General features: G+C 36.2%; 1 protein-coding gene across 2 annotated transcripts; it reads right to left on the reverse strand.

The window, feature by feature from the left end:
• Positions 1 to 1188: 1188 nt before the first annotated feature.
• Positions 1189 to 12195, reverse strand: ppp1r8a (protein phosphatase 1, regulatory subunit 8a). Of its 2 annotated transcripts, XM_077200083.1 has the most exons (7): positions 12032 to 12195; positions 11436 to 11496; positions 11090 to 11243; positions 10783 to 11000; positions 5639 to 5783; positions 4086 to 4150; positions 1189 to 3460 (listed from the first exon to the last, which is right to left on the reverse strand). In XM_077200083.1, exons 1-7 carry the CDS (start codon positions 12088 to 12090, stop codon positions 3095 to 3097), a joined length of 1068 nt encoding a protein of 355 aa, XP_077056198.1. In that variant the 5' UTR covers positions 12091 to 12195; the 3' UTR covers positions 1189 to 3094. The 2 variants fall into 2 exon arrangements, with proteins under 2 accessions (XP_077056198.1, XP_077056199.1); XM_077200084.1 differs by lacking the exons at positions 11090 to 11243; positions 11436 to 11496; positions 12032 to 12195 and having other exon boundaries at positions 3095 to 3460; positions 10739 to 10855.
• Between the last annotated feature and the right edge of the window lie 778 nt (positions 12196 to 12973).

The following is a 12973-nucleotide window of genomic DNA, read 5'->3' on the forward strand; positions in this document are numbered from 1 at the left end:
ACTTCGTAGGTTGTCAATAAATAAGTTTTTGCCTAGAAAATCAAAAGTATGTGCATGAGCTCCTGAGTGTCACAGTGTGGTGCAGACAGAAGAAGACGAAGAAGGCGAAAAGCTCCAAGACAAACTTTTACTATAACTAGAATTCCAACGAGTACAGACAGGCAGGATGAACACACACACTATATAAGACTGAGAACAGACAAAGACTGGCAGAAGTGAAAGGAACTAAATACAGACACTGATGAACACAGATTAACAGAAACCAGGTGACACAGATGATGAACTAAATGACAGTAACCATAGAGACAGATAAGCGGCGGGAAAACAGAACAAAGGAAGACATGTGACTAGGGGTGACTGTGACACTGAGAACCTCTTTCATTCTGATACATGAAACAAATGATTATACAATGTTCAGGATAATGCCGAAAGAGCTATTCTATACAGTATTGTAGTGTCATACAAAGAAAGGGGATTCATTTGAACTATAGTCTCACATAGCCATATCTAGTATCAAATATATACAGTAACTATATTTTTAATTTCCTAGTCTGTCATCATGATGCCAGTAAACCGCAGAGCTTACATATCCACATCGCTATGATCAACTGCTTTCTTGACTGCTGCTTTCTTTTAAAGGAATAGTTCACCCAAAAAAATTAATTATGTCATCATTTAGGATACTCACCCTCAACTTGTTCCAAACCTTTATGTGTTTCTTTCTTCTGCTGAACACAAAAGTAGTATATGGGTAACCAAACAGTTGATGGGCTCCATTGACTTCCAGTATAGGAAAAAAAACTATGGAAGTCAAAGTCAAACATCAACTGTTTGGTAACCGACATTGTTCAAAATATCTTCTTTTGTGCTCATATTTGGAACTACTTGAGGGTGAGTAAATGATGACAGAATTTTAATTTTTGGGTGAACTATCCCTTTAACGGTCACTAGGCCGGTTGCATAAACTAGCTTGTCATCAATTGTTGTTTTTTTAAGGGTGTTTAAAACTTTTCTTTAAGTCAGTTACTTAAAAATGTAGATTGGTCTAATTTGATATAAAAAAGAAAGACTGATTGCCCAATGCTAACTTTTAGTTGGTCATACTAGATGACAAGGTTTTCTGAATTCTACATAGAGCCCATTGAAGAAGAAGAAGAAAAAAAACATCTATTATCAATGCACAGCATATTAAGGGCAAGGAATACTGTTTATTAGACAAATAATCCAACAATAACAGGAATTCATTTAATCTTTTCATGTTTAGTCTTTTTCATCTGTGCTTTTCACTCAAGTCCATCACATTCAGATATAAAAAATATATATATATAAAAACGTTAAACAAAACAGTTCACATTACAAGGCAACTCCCAGCATGTAGACACAAATCGTTCTATTCTCTTTGTCAGTAAGATGATGGGTTTGTATTTCTCTCTATAAACCAATGTATACACAGCCTCAGTATTCTGAACCATTTCATAAAAAAAATGTTCTATTTGTAATACAATCTGCCTCATGATAACAGTGAAATAGATTAAACACTTTGCTCAGACGGACAGACTTAATTCCTATAGCTTTACATTTAGTAATGTAACAATTGGTTTGTACTTCAAATACGTAATATGAAAACGTCTTTTTAATAACAAACTTGCATGAAAGTTCAGTAGCAAATTCTGCGGCACATTTGCGCAGGGAATAAGCTCTTAAAGGCTTTTTTTTTTTTTAAAGAAGCAGCAAAATCCATGTATTAAATACATGTTGTCGTTAAAACGCAGTGATACTCATATCTACTGAATCTGGTCCAAGCTTTCCTACTGTAGTCGGTCGACATTTATCTCAGGAAAGCCTGAAACAATCAACCTGTAAGTTTGGAATAAATTCGATTTCTTTAAAAAATTTTGAAAGAAATTTCTAATGCTCAGCAAGACACTAAATTTAATTAATCAAATACACTAAACGTAGTTATAATTGTTATAATATTTCACAGTACTGTTTACTATTTTCAATGTATTTTTTTATCAAATAAACGCAGCCTTGGTAGGAGACTTCTTTCAAAAGCAATTTAAAAAAAACTGTAATAATTCCAAACTTTTGACTGGTTGTGCTGTACATTGACATGTTGGCCAGTTAAACCTCATGAAGCCTTAAAAAAAAACATGTCCGGGTTATTAGATTTAGCATGAAGTTAATTAAATTAAAACCATTAAGATTTCTTTGCATTATACAATTTCATAATTAAACATTTTCTCCAAATATCCTCACAAATGTGTTTATAAATGATGGTAGTTTTTGTTGTACTTCCATTTTAATAAATTATATAAAAATTAAATAATAATAATTTCAGACATGTTGATTTTAATTAATGCAAATTTGGGAAGACAAATGTTATTTTGAAGAAAATGTCAATGCAAAAAGAAAAAAAAAACCTATTTAAGCTTCAATATTATGCAATATGGAATTTCTTTCCTTCCAATTGTGGGGTGGAATTATAACAAAATATTTCTTTGTGATATTCCCTCTCCCCGACAGATACAATCAGAGTTTATAGTGTCAACTTCAGACGCCACACCACGAGTAACCCTAATAGTAATGCCTCAACCGGTAACAGGTAGAATTATGTATTTGAAGTGTGTATCAGAAATGTTGCAAGTATAAAGTTTGGAACCAATAACTTCAATTGAACTCCAAAATGTAATCTTCGAATCTGTCATATGTTGGTTGTGTTTATCCCGTTGTGTAGCGAAATGGCATGTTAAAGGTGCTCAAAGCGATGTCACGCGTTTTTTAGGCCAAAACATTTTTTGTCACATACAACAAACATCTCCTCACTATCCGCTAGCTGCCTGTCCTATGAACACACTGTAAAAAAACACGGTCTCTGCAAACACCCCAGGCTCCACAAACGGCAACAAAAACAAACTGGGCTTACCCGCACCACGAAACATAACAAACTGTTCCAGCCAATAACCGATAAGAAGGGTTTGGGGGGTTAGTTCGCGGATGAGGAGGAGGGAGGGTCTAGCTAGCCTTCGCTTTGTTTGACAATACTTTAAAAATCAACAAGAAGTGATGTCATCCAACATCGCTTTGAACACCTTTAAATCAGCAGGGAGGGGGTGGGCTTTTTGCCAGGCCACGCCTCCTTGGCATATTTTTTCTTGCGAGGCTCGTTGAGTGGCTCGGTGGAATAGGGTCCAGGAGCAGGGGTGGGGTTCAACATAGCGGGGGGCTGCACTGTTGTAGGCGAGAGATCCACCTCTGGCGCGGGGTTGGGGAAGGGCAAAGGCATCCCGCCCATGATAGCAGATGCCCCTCCTCCCTGACCTCCGCCCCCTTGTCCGCCTGCCTCGTGACTGGTGGGCGGCAGGTCGCCGTAGAGCCCAGCACTGAGCGGGAAGTTCTGTAACCGACGTGCTACGCTTTCTTCCAATCCCAGCGTGCTGTGGCTTTCCAGTTTCTTTTTCTGCTGTACAGAAGAAAAAAAATTCTTTAAAGGGGTGGTTGATTATGATTTCACTTTTTCAACTTTAGTTAGTGTGTAATGTTGCTGTCTGAGCATAAACAACATCTGCAAAGTCACAACGCTCAAAGCTCAAAGGAAATAGATATTTTCTTTTACAGAAATCGCTTTTTAAGGACTACAACAAACGGCTGGTAGGGACTACAACGAGCTTCTTCACAGGTTAGTGTCATCACTAACCCTAAAATTTACATAAACCCCAACCCCGGGAACGCGATTTATAGATTATCTTCTAGTCATTGATTAGTATATTCTGTCATGATAGTTAACTCCACATCAGCTACATAAAATTCATCAACTAACCATTCCGAAATGTCCTGTTTCATTCTACATGTTGTCACTTCTTCTTGAGTCTCTCCATCTTTGTATAATGAACATAAAAGGCTAAAAAAAATTGAAATAGTCAGTGTGTGTCCCCTTTAACAGCTCTAAGTAGCATGAAAAGAAAATAAGCTATTGCAAAGAACGACAAAGGCCTAAAGGCATCCAAGATTCAGGTTGGCTCTACATTAGGAGTCAGATATGACGAGTGAGACTATGCTGCAAACCAGCAGGCCAATGACTGTACCTTAATAGGAACAACAGCTGTCTGCACCATGTTTCTGAAGCGTCCTACAGAAGGGTCCACATCCTCTGTGTAAAGAAAAGAGCTTTTTAACTAAAGTCCCAACATGAACAAAGAATGAGAGAAGAGAGCATATAAAGACTAAGTCATTCCAAAAACAATTTAGATTAAAGTCGAAATATTTCGAGATTAAAGTCATAATATTTTGAGTATAAAGTCGAAATTACGAGTCTTTCGTATAAGTTTTCAACAAAAGGAAATTCTACAGGTGCTAATATACTAACATGGCATTACCATTTGTCTTAGGATTTTACAAAATATACTGCGCTGTAATAGACTTTACAGGCAAAAAAACACTTTTCAGACTGGATGTAGCCAGCTTTATATCTGAGGAAAGCGCGGGATCCGGCCAAATGATTAAATAAACAAAAAATATACGTTTTACTCCTACATTTCACAAAAACATGTCGCTCCTCCTTATTTTGTACTGAAGATATGTCTCCCACTCATAGATGAGATAGCAGTGTACAGGTCAATCTGTTTATCATATAAACAAATCTTGTCTCTTCAGAAAATTTTGACTAACCCACTCAGTTTATATGGATTAGTTTTATGTGATCTCTTTATAAACTTTTTGAAGCATCAAAATTGTAGTTGCGTATACTGTCAATGGAGGTACAGAAATCTCTCAGATTTTATTTAAAAAAATCTTAATTTGTGTTCCGAGGATGTACGAGAGTCTTTCAGGTTTGGAACGACATGAGTGTGGGTAAATAATGTAATTGTTTGGGTGAATTAACCTTTTAATTCGGTTTGCTAATCACACCTATTTGTGAACATTTGTGAAATGGACTAATCCGATAGCATCTGTTCCTGAGTTAACAACTCAAATGATCAGGTCGGAGTGAGTCTCCAGTTAGCAATTCATTGAATTGTATACTGAATTGTATACCCTATATGGTGCCCACACTACTATTGGCGCAAAAAGTAAGTTACTAATGCAAAATTTTAAGATTATTTATTGTAAATGAAAATTATATTTAGGTCACCAGTCAGTTTGTGAACTAAATCTGCTGTTTGTGAACTAAATCTGCTGTAAAATGGCGAGCTGATTAAACCCACTGTATGCAGTGTTAGAATGTGGACATGTCCACATTTGTGTATCACTGTCTGAATGGGGTGGGTTTTAGGTAAAAACTAAATATATTAATGTTCATGCATCTTGCCTGCTGCCATAGTACTTTCAAATAATATACAACTAGTGTTTGCATATCATTCTTCTTAAAATGAAAAATGAAAATTCTTCTTAAACACATTTTGCCCTCTGTGATTATTATTTTATTAATAAACATTTTATCAAGATACCTTGATACAGAGTTCAAAAGAACAGTATTTATTCTAAAATTATATTAATGTCACTTTAGCTCAATTTAATGCATTCTTGTTGAATAAAAGTAGTAATATCTTTCCTACAAAAAAAAAATTCTTACTGAGCCCAAACTTTTGAACAGCAATCTACATTTATATTTACATTCTATGAGTAGTTGTTTGTGTACCTGGGTTTATGATCTCCTCTTCTTCACTAAAAGACACTCTCGAGCTTCTCCTTTTCCTCTTGGGTCTCTGGATCTCCAGGTTTCCTTCCTCAATGGTGAGTGTAGAAATGCGTTTGTTATGAGCCGTGTTGAATTCAGTCAGGTTCTGTGTGTATGGGGGGTGGGGGGGACATTCAGAAAACTAGAAATTAACAACATGAAACTCCAGTGACACTTCTATATTTTGCATTTGCATAAAGCGTGTTATATACGGGATTTCACGTAAGCACTTTTAACATGCAATGACAAATATCTGATTAAACTGACACACTGTTTGATTTTCATTTGCATGAATGTAACATCAGTATAGACATGTTGTACTTTGAATGTACAATACATACATTAGACCTGCATGATTCTGGATACATTGAGAATTGGGATTTTCTTTTTAAATAGAAATCACGATTTTGAATAAACAACTAAACAAATATTTAAAATATATATGTAACTCTTTCCCTGCCACTGACGGAATTTTCCGGCTTTCCGTGTTTTCACTGTTATATGGTAGGGGGTGCTATGACAAATCTTCTGAAAGAGTACTGAATCTCCTAATTAAAACACGTGTGAGGAAGATGCAGAAACAAGAGATCTTATGTAATTACATGCACATGTAAAATAACGCGATAATCAACATTAAACAGCATATAAATCAAAACTGCCTAATATTACTGGATGAAATGTTGATCCAGGTCGAGCTACAGGACTGTGCAACTTTATCTACTCTATCTATGTTTTGATCATCATTCTGAATAAGATCCAGATGTATTCTTTGACAAAAAAAAGGTGATTTTTCCACTAATAAAACATTTTGTTGTATTTTTCGTTTAAGAGCAGAGAGTCTGTTCTTTCTTTTGATATATTGCCTGTTTAGATATTCATACAACAAAATATTCTGAGCCGGGGGTTATGAAATTTCGGTGAAAATGGTTAAAAATTGCTGGCAACTTTTCTTTTTTTTTAATAACGCTGGCGGGAAAGAGTTAATTTTTTTTTTATCTAATGACTAATACATTTTTTAACAGTCACTTCTCGCCACTTACTGGTGTATTGATGTAACTGATAGAATCTTTATTTGAAGCATCAAGTTACTTTTAAAAGGTGATTTCCTCTATTTTGATCGCTACCAGACATCAGTGTTTATATACAAACTATAAACTTTATTATAGTATTTCTGCGATAATATGAATTATTGTAAAAGACAGAAATAATGAGACTGTGTGGTTGAAAAGACATATCTACACATGACGACAACTGCTCACTCTGCACCAGCGGCAGAACCAACGCAGATCTGAACGTTCTCTGTGATCGTACTTGTCAAAGGTTTAATAGACCAGTGGTTCCCAACCTTTTTTTGTCTGAGACCCCCTTTTTCCCAAGAAAATATTTTAGGGCCCCCCTTCACATTTAATGATATTGTCGCTCTTGTAAGCTTGCAGCAAGGGTGACATTTTTTTTTTTTTAAACAAACAGTATGTTTTTTACTAAAACCAGATATCTTTATGCACAAATAATAGCGTATAATATTGAAAATACTATAACAAAAACATCAGTAGGCCATTTGTAATTTAAAAACATAAGCCTAGGATTAACTATTAATTGGCCCCTATCAGCCAGGGGATCATGAATAAAATTAGCTAATGTAATATGATCGTTTGGCGCTCTAGTGATTAATAAAAATGCGTTTATTAACAGAATAATGCGTCTTGCAGGAGAACATTGTAGCCGGAGCTACTTCTCTCTGTTTATGTCTATGACGAGTCACGCAGGCACTGGGCTACACTGCAGCGGTACGACCCGAACCAGTGTACAATAGTCCCAATATAAAACCTTATTATAGGTGTCCCATAGTGACTCAGGATAAGACAAAAACACGGTTTGGAAAATGGATTCATGATGTACTCGCTCATTATATAAATTTAGTAAATTTTGAACACAAAAAAAGTTACGGACTGCTGCTTTAATGCTCATTGTTCAACACTTTTCAAAATATGACGCGACCCCCCCAAAAAGCTCGCTGACATTTAGGAATAAGATCGCATGGGTGTCGAGATTCCAATCTTTTAATGATTAAATGTGCAGCTCTAACATACATATACAAACATATAACGGTAGAAGGTTCCCACACACTTGACAAATTAATTCCTGTCATTTGTGATTTAGCATTTTAACAAGAACACACTTCATATTCATTGACTACTAAAAATGTTATTATAATGGAAATAACAATTTTGAAAGTTCTTGAAACCCTGAAAGTGACATAAGATGTTACAACCACAGTGAACAGCACTCTTTTAACTAGAAGATTTGATTGTGAAAAGAATTAATCATTCTAGAATAATTGGGGTGACACGGAGTCCATATATTTTATACCTGCAAACCTTTTTCTTAAAATGAATTCTTAGAATAAGCAATTGAAACAAAATTCCCTCCATTGGCCCTTATCAACCATGGCCTCCTAATAATCTCCCTCCATTTAATTGAATTGTAAGATATGAACTTGCAATTCTGGGTTTTTTTTTCCCTCACAATTGAGAGTTTATATCAGAAACCAGCTTCCCCCGCAGCGTTGGTCTGGTTTCACAATCAACTTGATTCTATTGAACCCTGTTGCATTTTAATTTACCTTACATAATCACAAAAGTGAACGCCGCATGAAAGAAAACAGGATACAGTTCAATATATTGTATTTGTTTATCAATTTGATACTATTACGTATAGCAGAGTGAATGACACTTGGGTTTATGGAATGTTCATCGCATGAAAGCGGCTTTCTGCTATGGAAGCATATGGGTAGCAATATTCAATTTGAAACGTATTATGCAAAATGATAATGCAATATGTAAAATGGCAATGCATTTCTGTATTTAAATTTACATTTTCCATTACATTTGTGCAACGTTTGGTGCAAAATGAAAATGATAATTCAATTATATAATTTACATTTGCCATTTCATACACTAGTTTTAATTTGTAAATTGAATACATATTTTAAAGCTTTATAAGTTGCAAAATTAAAATTAAAATGTATTTAAGAAATGATTAGATCTGTTTAAAATGTTCAAGCAGAAACTGTAGCAAAACGATAATTTAAATGTTATTTTTCTTAATTGCATTTACACTCACAGTTAAGACACTTGCGATTGCATTTTCATTAAATGTCCCGCAATGAATGTAGCAAAATTTAATGTGCAAATTGAAAATACATTCCGAGCCGCCCTGCTCTTTTCAATCACTGCGTGAAGTTTGCACCGCTCCCACCCAATGCAAACCGTCGGCAAAATAGGCTCAATCGTTTTTACTTCGTTTGTGCTGTTACATCGCTTTTTTGTTTGTGCTGCTCCGGTTTTTTAGATTTATAGGTCATTCTGAGGTCACCCAGCCCCCCACATGGTCCAAATAAAATAGTCTTGTTCCTTTCTACCAGTTTGTGCCGGTTAAATTTTTGTTTGTGCTGCTTCGGTTTTTAAGATATTAGACATTTAATTAAAGGTTATGGCGGCACCAGCCCCTACCTCCAAAATAGGCTCAATCGTTTGTGCTTCGGTCAACGTTTATTTTTTGCTGCTTCGGTTTCTTAGATATTAAAATTATATTTATTGGTCATTCTGAGCAATAAAACGAACCAGCATCAGACAACAGCAGCGCAGCATAATGTTCACACCAAACGGGTGACGACTCCTGATAAGGCAGAAAATTATCACAGACGTTCCAACAACATACTGATTCTATCACCTGCAGAAGCGTAATAATCTTTGGAAACACTACAATTTCTCTGTTCACGCTCCCCTTCATCTGCCAGTATATTTAACGCTCGTATCAGCTCTGCCGCCGCCATGTTCCCTTCCAACAACTCAAAATATGTAACATATATAGCCTATGTTTACCTGTTGCCGAGCCCCGCCTTGATGCAGTGATTGACGGGTTGGGAGGGGGCGGTGACGTGATCGGCTCGGAATGCATTTTCAGTTTGCAAAATTGAATTTTGCTACATTCATTGCAGGACATGAAATGAAAATGAAATCACAAGTGTCTTAACTGCGAGTGTAAATGCAATTAAGAAAAATAACATTGAAATGATAATTTTGCAACAGTTTTTGCTTGAATATGTTAAAATATCAAATCATTTCTGTAATACATTTTAATTATAATTTTGTAACTTATAAAGCGTTAAAATATGTATTCAATTTACATATTAAAACTAGTGTATGAAATGGCAAATGTAAATCATATAATTGATTTTTCATTTTGCACCAACGTTGCAGAAAATGTAATGGAAAATGTAAATTTAAATACAGAAATGCATTGCCATTTTACATACTGCATTGTCATTTTGCATATTACATTTCAAATTGAATATTGCTACTCATATGCTTCCATATTCTGCTGCTTGCAAACAGACTCTTTTAACGAGACAGTGGACTACGAGGCATTCATTTGCTTCTCTGACTGCACTCACTATGCACAAACACACTGCACACTCACTCTCGCTTGCATCCAAGGTAAATCATCAGCACTTTTAACAGAAGCTTTTTGCACAGTCGTGGGGATACTGGCTAATTACCGGATGTCGCTAAGGATTGTGGGATTTGTAGTTTGTTCGATACCTTATGCATTTAATGGGCTCATTGGGCTGGCCTGCATAGGTTACAGTTTATATTGTTATTAGGGGCTCAAGGACCGAAGGTACTGATAACATCCTCCTCCTTCCTGTATTCTGCCAGTTGGGAGTGCTATAATAAGGCTATTTACATTTTAGATCATAACTTTTGAACCATAAGGGTTAGAAACAAAATTATTTTACAAACAGAATCCTCGAGTCATATCTTCCGCCTATTTCCGTTGTCATTGGCTAAAATGCATGTGCAGGTTACTTTACTTCCTTAACAAGTATGCGCCTGAGTACGTGCATCCACATTCATGCGAATCACGCCACAGTTCCAGTAAGTAAACTGTGTGACAGTTTTTAACAGTTTTTCATGCCACATTTTAAACTAAAGTGTCAGTGTGAAAGTACCCAAAAAGTAATTAATAACAGTCTGACCACTAAAGAGCATAATTTACCATGAGGTCAGCTGTATGTGACTCATTCACACAGGCACACACACCTCCAGCTCTGTCTCTTCCTCTGGCAGTCCCAGCAATCCCTTCAGCTCCTCATCCTCCACTCCTTTGCTGTCTCCTGCAGCCGAGCCGCTCTGTGTCTGAGGCTTCTCTCTCAGCGTGTACACTCGTGTGGACGCCCCAAACGACATGGTCGAGTCGATGGGCACCTGCTGAGGTTTGTTGGGCTCAAGGCGAATTCTGCCCAGAAATGTGCCATGGGCTAAACAAGGATAAATCGAGATAAGATGAAAGCAAAGCAATTCTGTTGATCATTTGTTACATTTGTGTCTTCTGCCGAGCTGCACTCACTACTGTTGAGGTCGATGAGAAAGACTCTCTTAAGGTGTCTGTGGTAGACCAGCGCCGCATGGACACGCGAGCATGACTGGTGGTCTATCGTAAAATCACATTGGTCTGGGTTCCTCCCAAACAGATAGAACTTCTTCTCATCAATAATCAACTTCTGCAGATGACAAAAAGGATGTATAGTCTGGGTTATTAAGACCATGGAATTAATTATTCCATGCTTGTTGGAACCTTGTTTAATTTTCTCAGCAGAATACCTATATTTATATCATGTGGAAACTATCCCACCACGACAAAGTTCAAGGGTCATAATAATAATTTCCATTATACTCAGTTAACACAGTCTTACCTCTACTAATTTGTCTCCTTTAACCACGTCCAGATGGAGTCCAGGTGGAGGTTTTCCTGCCCTGAGGTTAAATTTAATTTAATAAACAATCAATGGGACAAAATTCATTAATTCTCTAATCTCTTAGAACTTTCATATTAACAGTTTAATTTATATATGCTCTATGCACAAATGTATGAGTGCATTTATTTGTAAGATTGATGTACTATTTATCTTAATACATTATAATATTAAAGTAGAATAAAAGGCAGATTAGTCTGCCTGCTTGATGCGACCTATGAACTTTATTCAACACTAAACACCCGAATCGCCAATGCATCACTAGATCACATCCCTGGATTTATATATACCATAAATCAGACATAAAAGAGAATTTAAATATTTTAATAGGCTAACGTTATATTTTAATGCATTCATGCTGAGTGGTTTGATATGCTGCTGTGTATTGAGTTACTGCCCGCGTCTGTTTGATCATAGGAGTGAGTTGCATTGTTTTTATTTATGCAGTCATAATTTACTCATCCGCTCCACAAACATGCATGCATGCATGTTTTTATTTTAATTGCAATAATGATGTAATTAGTTTCTCATCTCACCATGACGGGCAGTCAAAGGCAGCTGTGTTTGTGCTTGCATTCACCGCCATTTTGCACATTCGCGGGGAATACTGGGAAATTACCGGATGTCGCTAAGGATTGTGGGATTTGTAGTTCGTTCGATACCTCATGCAGTTAATTGGCTCACTGGGATGACCTGCATAGGTTACGACCTGTGCTTCGGCCAAAGCACCGAAGGTACTTATCATCTTCTTCTACTTCCTGTATCCTGCCAGTAGCTAGCGGTATAATAAGGCATTTTACATTTTGGATCATAACTTTGGAATCATAAGGGCTAGAAACAAAATTCTGCCAACAAAATGTTCACGCTATTTTGAATGTTCCTATTGGTTCAACAGTCCAAACTCCTCAGCAAGATAAAATTTGATTTGTTGAAGCATTGCAAAGTAATTTAATTGCCCAGACAATGCCCATTTTTACGATCTGACTTTAAAATGCTGAATGCAATGTCTAAGTTTAATTAAACTTGGCACACTATCCAGTTTCACAGACAAGGCTTACGACTAGCCCCTGACTAAAATGCATGTTTGAGCGTTTTAATCTTAAAATATGTCAGTGCCTTTTTTTGTCTCAAGATACACGCCGGGTATTTTAAAAGCTGCCTAAGTGCCCTAATTGATCTAAGGCCTAATCCAGGCTTAATCTAAGCCCCATCTTTGAAACTGGGCCAAAAATACTTAAAAAAAAAAAAAAAACATGTCCGCCAGCAGCCAATCAAATTCCAGCAGCTAATAATATCATATGAAAGGGCCTTTACATTTGCCAAAATAGAACTTTGTTGTTGCTTTTGTTATTAAACAACAAACAAGGAAGCCCAGTCTAGGTGAGAAAAAGTAATGAAAAAGTAACTTAATTCATTACTTTCCAAGTAAAGCAATTAGTTACTTTATAAGAGTAATGCAATATTGTAATCGTTACTTT

This window comes from Siphateles boraxobius, unplaced genomic scaffold (assembly GCF_051911475.1).
Source record: "Siphateles boraxobius isolate OS27281-9 unplaced genomic scaffold, OSU_SipBor_1 43, whole genome shotgun sequence".
NCBI lineage: Eukaryota > Metazoa > Chordata > Actinopteri > Cypriniformes > Leuciscidae > Siphateles > Siphateles boraxobius.